At 47.2% G+C, this 9,133-nt stretch overlaps 1 protein-coding gene across 1 annotated transcript; it reads left to right on the top strand.

Annotated features, from left to right (window-relative positions):
• Nucleotides 1–284: 284 nt before the first annotated feature.
• LOC101517951 (pepsin II-4-like) lies at nt 285–8,752 on the top strand. Its single transcript, XM_004599314.2, has 9 exons — nt 285–383; nt 782–941; nt 2,797–2,914; nt 3,473–3,591; nt 4,269–4,468; nt 6,680–6,796; nt 7,312–7,447; nt 7,545–7,643; nt 8,431–8,752. Exons 1-9 carry the CDS (start codon nt 328–330, stop codon nt 8,578–8,580), a joined length of 1,155 nt encoding a protein of 384 aa, XP_004599371.2. The 5' UTR covers nt 285–327; the 3' UTR covers nt 8,581–8,752.
• The last annotated feature ends 381 nt before the right edge of the window (nt 8,753–9,133 follow it).

Below are 9,133 nucleotides of genomic sequence, written 5' to 3'. Positions count from 1 at the left end.
TTCCGTCAAAATACACAGCTTGGAAAACTACACACAGACCCATTGCATTCCAGAATCAAAGCCAATATACGACAACTGATCCACCAGGTGCACTCTGACAGTGGGATATACAGTTAGTGGAAAGTTACTCAACAAAATGTGACTATAGGCAAGATTGTCTTATCAGAGAATGTTCCATTTGGGACAGTGATGACGCATGGCATTAAAACACTGATAAGGACTATTACAGTCAGCAAGTGGCCCCTATATAAGCCATGGCTCTTGCCTGCTGCTGCATACTTTCCACTCGACCTGCCTTCCCCACTGACTTGGGAGCCAGGAAGAACCATGAAGTGGCTGCTGCTGCTCGGCCTGTTGGCACTCTCTGAGTGCGTTATCCACAAGTAAGTCTGGCATTGGAAAGAAGGAAGTACGGCTCCAAACAGCAATTTCTCAGCACTGTGCTGCCTCTCACTTGCCCTAGCTTTCCTAGACATCCCTTCCTTTGCTTCTTTTCTTCCAACATCTTAGACTCTTGGTCTTTCTTTCTACACGTCTGGGGAAGCCTTACTGCAAACATGATTTACACTGTGTGCAACTGGAATGTTGTGTCAGCTCCATCACTGGACAACAGTCATCTCCCCTCTGTGTACCATTGGCTAACAGATGGGAGCTTCTGCCTGCTTTTGCTTCTCTTATACCACTTTCCTCATGTTCTCAGGCTTCTATAACATCCCCCAAGCAGGATTGCTGCCGCTACCCCTCCTCTCCTAACCATGTACCCACCATTGTTCTGCTCCAGGGTCTCCCTGGTCAAAAAGAAGTCCTTGAGGAAGAACCTCAGTGAGAAGGGATTGCTGCAGGACTACCTGAAGACACACAGCCCCAATCGGGCCAGCAAGTACTTCCCCAATGAGGTCTATGCCAAGAAAACTACTGAGACAATGGAGAACTACATGGACGTGAGTGCATGGCAGCTGAACACAGTGGCCTCATCCTTGATCAGAGGGTGAAGGGGGCAAGTATGACAGTCAAGGTTGGCTCTCTGATCTCAAGAGCCCAGAGATACTCAGGGAAAACACACTCAGAGCTATCACTCTTGTGTTGAGCATTCATTCTTTCAATACTCATTGATACTGAGTGCTGGCCTGTGTGTCAAGTTAGATCCTAGATATTGGGGTTCAAAAGCAAATAAAGTCAGTGTTAAACAGGAGGGAAAGGATGACCTAAGAGAGCCCCAACACCCATTGAGGAGCCATACTTGGAGGCAAAAAAAACAGAGAAGGGGCCACTAAATGAGACATGTCCCCTGCAAGGTAAAACACCTGGGAACAGGGAAGGAAGGAAAAGACTTCCTCAGAGAAGGGAGGGACAGCCAGACAGCAGGAGTTTTCATGATCAGCCTGTGGATTCAAACAGCCAGGTTTTTGAGGAAGGGAAAACAGAGTGCATGAGAAGGGTGAGGAGGAGGGTGAGGAGATAGAGTGGTACAAGTGAGGCAGAAGAGCCTAAGATCAGATAGACCACAGGGAGTCTGGGGACAGCACAGCCAGATCCCCAGATTTCTAAGTGCTATCTGAATCACTGGAGTGACACAATCAAATGTGAGTCTTAAGATCTCACTGACTCTTTCATTTGGGACCCAATGGCATGCCCAGTAGACATGTGTCCTTTATGTGAGCAGTACATCATCAAGGATAAAATGCACCTTTGCTTGTGGTCAAGGACTTGTCCCTGGGATCCAAGAGATCTACTGAAAATGAGGTCTCTGAGTCTCAGCATCCTGGTCTACAGAACAGACTTCACTCAAGACCACCACCCACGGGCCGCTACAAGTCCGTAACATGAAAGAAATTCAGGGAGGGCTGACAGGTCTTCAGTGCAATGCACAAACATCAGCCCATTTAATCCTTACACAGTTACTTACAATGTACCTATTAGGTGGACAGGCTGGCACCTGCTGAGGTCACAGCAGCAAGCAAAGCAAATTCCTGGGGCTTATACTCAAGAAAGAGAGACTACATACCAGCATGTGAGATGATGTCAAGGAACATCATGAGAGGGACCACAATGCATGACAAATTAGTTCATTGCAATGAAGGGAAAGCTAAACATAGGAGCAAGGACTAATTTGGTTCATATGGTGTGAAGATTTGCGGACAAAGGTAAAATCTGATGAAAGTTCCAAATGATGAAGAAGGATTCAACCAAGTAGAGACACGGAAAAAAATTTGCCTTCCTACTTCAAGAGTAAAGAAGTGGAAACACCGTGGGGTGGAAAAGAGCTTGTACTTGCCCCAAAAGGCATAAGCACCAGGGTAACTGGAATAGAGAAAGTAGGAACTCACTGACACTGAGACAGAAACACCAGAGTTCCTTTTAGAAATCTACTGACAACACTAAGGCTTGGGAATATGATTTTTCTGTCGGAGTCACTTTAAAATGCGTCTCCCAGTCAGCACATTATAAACAACTTGAAGTTTGACTGCCTGTGAACTACAGGTTACAACCCATCCACTAAGAAGGGGATCTCCAAAAGGGTGAGATTGAGGAAGACAGGGAACCCACATAGAGCACAGCACATCAGCCTTGATAACAAATGGGCTTGACACCAAATCCTAAAGAGGCAATCAGAGAGCAATCAGAAAAGACTTCAAGGAGGTGTGGAGACCAGGGCTGGACTGAGAAGGAGGCAGCACTGGATGGGGAGGAGAGAAGAGGGAAGTTAAAGATGGAGAAATAAAATGACGAGCAGTACCCAAGCAACCCTGGATAGGGGTCCCAGGTCCTTAAGTTCTATCATCCTGACTCCCACAGGCTGAGTACTTCGGCACCATCAGCATCGGAACCCCCCCTCAGGAATTCACCGTCATCTTTGACACCGGCTCCTCCAACCTCTGGGTGCCCTCCACCTACTGCTACAGTCTGGCCTGTGGTGAGTGTCTGCGCCTAACAGGTTCTACCCTCCCCTTCAGGCAAAGCACCAGATGATGTTGGGGAGCCTGAATCCTCAGGGGTGGCTCACACCTCCCATCCTGCCTTTTAGAGCCACTCATGGATTAGAGCCACAGGCCTTGCCCAGGCAGCTCCTAGGAGACAAGCATAGCTGAAGGTGCTCTGTGACACAAAAGGATGAATAGGCATGGGCAGATGGACTTATTAAATAGAAAGCTTGTGGGGACACAAACTGAGACTTGCTTAAAGAGCTCCACCCTGTGAATGCCATGCGATGCAGTGGGTTTCAAATTGGGCCAGGGCACTACACTCTGGAGATGAGCGCAGCTCATTAAAAACACAAACAAGACACACTGCTTTGCTAATGAAGGCGACTTAGACTTGGAAGTCACCATATTTCAAGCTTCCAAATGTCATCCAAAGGTCAACTTTCTCCACCACAGCCCCAATGCAAGCCAACTGCACTCTGCGAAAAAGACATTACCAGCGTGCTAACTCGTCCTTTTCAGGGTAATGATGCCCCTTCCTGCCTTTACAGCATTCCATAACCGCTTCAACCCTGACGACTCCTCCACCTACCAGGCCACCAGCGAGACCCTTTCTATCACCTATGGCACCGGCAGTATGACCGGCATCCTGGGATACGACACTGTGAAGGTGAGCACCCGGGGACTCTGCCCCTCACATTGCCCAGACCAAAGGACACCAACCAGTAACCATGGTGAATCCTTCAAAGCAAGGCCTACCCAGCAGCATGGGTCTCAGAGATCACACAACAAACCTAGCTGGGTGCTAAAGTAGAGATGTGGCAGATCTGTCACACACACTGGGGGCTGAGCCATAGGCGCACAGGAGAGTCTGTCAGCAGCCCACATACAACCTCAATGATTAATGTGATGCCAGAAACAGGGAGATGGGGCAAAAAAGTTTCATTCTTTTTTAAGCTCTCCCATCTTCCTCTTCCTCACATTTGTCATGTAAGTCCCACAAGTCTCACAGGACATGGCAGGATTAAGAGTCCAAATTTGCAGGGATCTTCTTTGCATCTGTCCAGATGCAGTATAAATGCAAAGGCACCATCTGTCCTGCAGCATAATCTCACAGTGACTCACATTCTGTGACCATCTGGACATCAGCTGTCAAAATTCTGCCCAATGGGGAACAACAACCATTCTGAGAGAAAATCCCTCTCCCTGCCTGCCAGGATGATGGCCTGAAAGCTGAGTCCTCTGGGAAATGAACCGAGATCCCTCTGGGTCCAGGGCTAGATCCCACCAGTGCTCCACCACAGACAGGTACACCTGGTGGACATCACCTCTCTCCACTCTGTATAGGTGGGAGGCATCGAAGACACCAACCAGATCTTTGGCCTGAGTGAGACAGAGCCCGGCACCACCTTTATGTTTGCTCCCTTCGATGGCATCCTGGGTCTGGGCTACCCCAGCATTTCCTCCTCTGGTGCCACACCCGTGTTTGACAACATGTGGAATGAAGGCCTCGTGTCCCAGGACCTCTTCTCCGTCTACCTGAGCTCGTAGGTTGCTTATCCCCGTACCTCTCCCACAAATACCATTCGCACCTGGCCCAACAAGGAACTTATCCAGGGTTGGGTGGGCTGCGGACAATCTTAGAAGTATGAAATTTCAAAATTAATGTCAGGGTCTAGAAAAGGATGATTTTAGGAACTACCAAATCACTCTCTATCCATCTCTCTCAAAATCTCTCTCTCTCTCTCTCTGACAAATAATAGTCGTCATTACCTGTTACTTACCAGCATAAGTCTTTTTCCCTTGAATTACTCAATACCAATGCCATTGCCAGTTGGCTCTGTGATACTGATTCCCTCATCCCTGGCCCTGAGGTGACATTTACAGTAGAAAAAAGAAACGCATGGCTCAACAGTCACAGCAAAACATAACAAGACATGACTGTGACTTAGGAGAGGATTTCAAAATGTAATGGCAAGGATTCAACACATTCAAAGTCACATTTAGGCAGTGAGTATTAGTTGAAGTGCTTAGATCGCTCTATTTGGAACCCACAACCCACACCAAGTTCTGGCTTTGAGTCCTCACTCCACTGCCTTTCTTTCAGTTTCCTCACACTCCCCATTCTGGGTAGTAGTAGGTGATGACCCTACTACTTGGTCTGCCAACCACCTAGAACACTGAGATTAAGACTTTTTCCTACTCTCAACCTGGACAAATGTGTGCAGTTTGGACACTTGAGAGATGAGCAAGTATATGGAATATCACTGGCTCTCCCTATCACTCTGCACTTCAGACTGTAGAAAACAAGAAGTTTACTTTAGTTAAGGCATTTTGAAAATCATGCACAGGGGGTTATTTATGTAACACCAATTTTAGACCAGTAAATTCCAGACTCCTGGGAAGCACAGAGTCCATAAATTTTGGCACCAATATAAATTCTGTTAATGCTACTTTCCTAGGATTGCTTTTACATACCCCATATATCTTACGCAATGAAATCATAAAGTAATGATAGCAAGCTTCTATTTTACTTATCAAAAGATAAGGACAAAGAATGAATGGGGAATATACCAGGTATTTAGATTCTGCAGCTTTTTTTTAAACAAAATTCATTTATATTCATTGTTTAGTTATTATTATCATTTTATGATACAGTTTCATAGTCCCTGTGATTTCCCCTATCCCATCCCCTAATCACCCCCCTAACTGGATTCCCCCATATCATTACAACAGTATAGTTCCTCATAAACAGTCCTAAGCCCATCCTTGCAGGAATGGACAATGGCAGGCAATCCATGCAAGAAGATCTAGGATTGTCACCTCTGTCTGTCATATCTGCATTGTTACACTAGTGGTCATCAGTCACTATGTCCTTCAGGGGTTAACAACTCAACTAGACAGCAATTGCACTCTTGCGTGTTTCAGCACAAGTGGATGTTTAATCTGAATGAGGGTGTGTTTCACAAATGACCAGTTATCACTAACTTTTTTCTATGCTTGCAGCCCTATCTCACCTGAAACAGTGCAGATGCCAAAAAAAATGGATTTGGGAATAACAGAGACCCCAGCATGAAAGCTCTCTGTGTTTCTAGCCCACACAATACACATTTTCTTTAGTCCTCACATGACTGCATGAAGACTAAAACATCACTTGTGGGCCTCTGCATCTACCATTGAAACAAAGGTTTCTCTGGCTCAGCACCATGGACATTTTGATCCCAAGTGCTGTTGTCAGAACTGACACATGCCCTGTTGAGGGTGTGTACCATACCCCTGACCCTAATTCCACAGGACTTCCTACACCCACAAATCCTGACAATGACAAATGTCTCAGACACTGGCAACACCTGGACTGGCTGAGAACAAGGGAACTACACCATTTACCTCTTATGAACCAACCCTGTCCAGTATTCAATTCTCTTATACTCCCCATGGCAACTTAATAAGTATCTGGATGCAAGCAACGCATTTGGGAACTCAAAATTTATAGGCTCTGACTTTGCCTACCATGCCCCAGTGCTATCTTGAGCAAGCTACCTTACTTCTCTATTCCTCACAGACATTGCTGAGGGAAAATATTACTAATGAACACTGCTTGCACCTTGTGTCACAGGATAAGAACTCATATCCGTGACATATCTATCACAGCTCCTGACAATGATGAGCATCCCATCCAGGGTAGCTCTGAGGCGGTGCATGACAGACATGGAACACGTGAATAAATGAATTCCTATCTTCTCCTTAACTTCCCACAGTGATGACAAGAAAGGCAGCGTGGTGATGTTTGGTGGCATCGATTCTTCTTACTACACTGGACATCTGAACTGGGTGCCTGTCACTTACGAGGGCTACTGGCAGTTCACCTTGGACAGGTAAGACTGCCACTGCTGCATGAGGTCCTCTCCAAGGCCTGATCCTCTTTATTTACATACTCAGAGATGAGTCACTGTCCTGATATGCCTGCAATAGCCAGCACAGGTGGAGGCTGGAAACTGGCCATGCCATAGACAGCCCAGGAAAGTTGCCTCAATCAAGGGAAGGAGGCAGAATTGTCATGGAGCCCAGCAAGAGTCTGATAACTGCTTCCTTGTGGATCATGAGGCAGGACCATCACTCAGCACTCACAGAGAGGGCTATAAAACCCACATCACCACACTTTCCAACTTTGTGGGCACCTAGGAATAGCATACAACCCAGTTCTCTATGAAGACTGCCACTGGTCATCTACAGTAAGAAACCAATGACTGAGGATCGGCTCGGGCCATACCTGCCCCAGCTCCGTTGTAGCCTGACGTCTCAACTGTTGTGTTCTCTGAGGAGAGTCCATCCAGGTCACAGGGGTAACTCCTTTGGACTTACCAGACCCTTCCTTGCATCTCATCCTCAGCGTCACCATCAACGGAAAGGCCATCGCTTGTGCAGACAGCTGCCAGGCCATCATCGACACAGGAACCTCCCTGCTGGCTGGACCCACCAGTGCCATTTCCAAGATCCAGAGCTACATCGGAGCTTCTAATAGCGAGGCAAGTCTAACCACAATGCTCTCTTCCAGCCTCAGGTGGTCAGAGTACCATGCACAAGGAATGAGCCCCCTCTAAACTTCACATTTGCACCTTCCAGGATTCTGTCAGCTGCTCCGCCATCGACTCCCTGCCTGAAATTGTCTTCACCATCAATGGTGTCAAGCATCCTCTGCCCGCTAAGGCCTACATCCTGGAGGTAATGTGGCAGGGGACAGCCTCACAATGGGCCCACTCACCAGGTAGCCACATAATGCTCCCGGGCACAAGGAAATGTATACTTCTCCCTGTGGAAGAAGCCATTTGCAGGGCCAGCAGAGAAAAAAAGCATATTCAAAATCAAGCATGAATGGAAATTTGGATGAAGTTCCTAAGGGAACAGCAAAGCAAAGAATATATCTTGTGCCCTTCTTGCACCTGGGGCCGAGACCTGAGTCCTAGAGGCCAGCCTATGATTTTTACCAAGCTTTAACCTCTCTGAGCCTCCATTTCCTTACAGCAAACCAGAGATATCAGACCAGTCCACCTTCAGATTGAGGTTAGAGCGACTGTTTATGAATGACCACTTCTACCACCTACTACCCTGACAGCTGAAAAAACAGTCCAGTATCCCAGGCAAACAGAAGAACTCACATCTGCCTGCTGTACTTCTGGCCTAGAGGAGAAGAGTGAGAAGTACTCACATTAGCAGGGTTGCAAACATCCCTCCCAGAAGCTGACTTTTCCGTACACCTTTCTGCTAAGGTCAGGGATTGTGTGTATGTAAAAGACATCAGATACGTGCAGCAATCCATGCACACAGGAATGCAGTGAGTGGGAACAGCTTCTGCAGGTGCACCCCAGGTCAGCAGCAATCACATCCCCGAAAAAGGAAGCCACTCTGTGCAGAGGCCTTGCAGACAGTCCAGAGAGCCCAGGATGCTTGATAACCCACACCCTGTCACCCTGACCCTCTCCTGTCTCCTGTGCTGTTTTCTGACCTGCAGGAAGATGGCGTCTGCACCAGCGGCTTCGAAGGCATGGACCTCGACACCTCCTCTGGCGAGCTCTGGATCCTGGGTGATGTCTTTATTCGCGAGTACTTCACCGTCTTTGACCGAGCCAACAATAAGCTTGGCCTGGCTAAAGCAGTTTAAGCCTTCAGCTTTGAAGCCTCTTCCATAGAGATCTGGCCTCCTTCCTGCACCCCCTTAGATGCATAGAATCATCCTGACTGTTCTTCCTGAAACATGGTAATCTGCAAATCATAGTCATGCTTGCCCCAGTTCCCACTCACAAACAAATGTAGAATAAAAGCAGATGATAAAATGTGTGTGTATGTATGGGGCTGTTTCTTCACTATAATAGGTTTCTTCCACAATTCTCAGGTCAGAACACCAAGTAGACAAGCAGAAATTAACATACCCACCTAGTTAACACCAAATACAGTGACATTCACTAACAGGACAAGGATAACAATAACCATCAGCAGCAGGTCCTGCTCAGAGTATCACAAAAAGACCTGAGGACCAGACACACTAGGCTCACTGCCTCCATAAAAAAGAGAATTCTTAGTCATGTAGGACAAAGAGTCAGTTTCTTACCACTCCCAGAAAGCACCAAGTCATAGTGAAGAAATGGGGGATGTCCAGAGGAAGAGCTATGACAATGATTTTCCCAAACAGGCAGGAGGAGGCCATGTTGCCTGGT

This window comes from Ochotona princeps, chromosome 4 (assembly GCF_030435755.1).
Source record: "Ochotona princeps isolate mOchPri1 chromosome 4, mOchPri1.hap1, whole genome shotgun sequence".
In the NCBI taxonomy this organism is placed as follows: Eukaryota; Metazoa; Chordata; class Mammalia; order Lagomorpha; family Ochotonidae; genus Ochotona; species Ochotona princeps.
The sequence above is the reverse complement of the archived record's forward strand: the minus strand, read 5'-3'. Positions and strand labels throughout refer to the sequence as shown.

What these genes read in the sequence shown, in the direction of transcription:
- LOC101517951 (XM_004599314.2), top strand. Translation starts at nt 328, where the DNA reads ATGAAGTGGCTGCTGCTGCTCGGCCTGTTGGCACTCTCTGAGTGCGTT. An exon ending in TCTGAGTGCGTTATCCACAA is followed by an intron (nt 384 to 781) that starts GTAAGTCTGGCA and finishes GTTCTGCTCCAG; the next exon opens with GGTCTCCCTGGTCAAAAAGA. An exon ending in CTAAGGCCTACATCCTGGAG is followed by an intron (nt 7,644 to 8,430) that starts GTAATGTGGCAG and finishes TCTGACCTGCAG; the next exon opens with GAAGATGGCGTCTGCACCAG.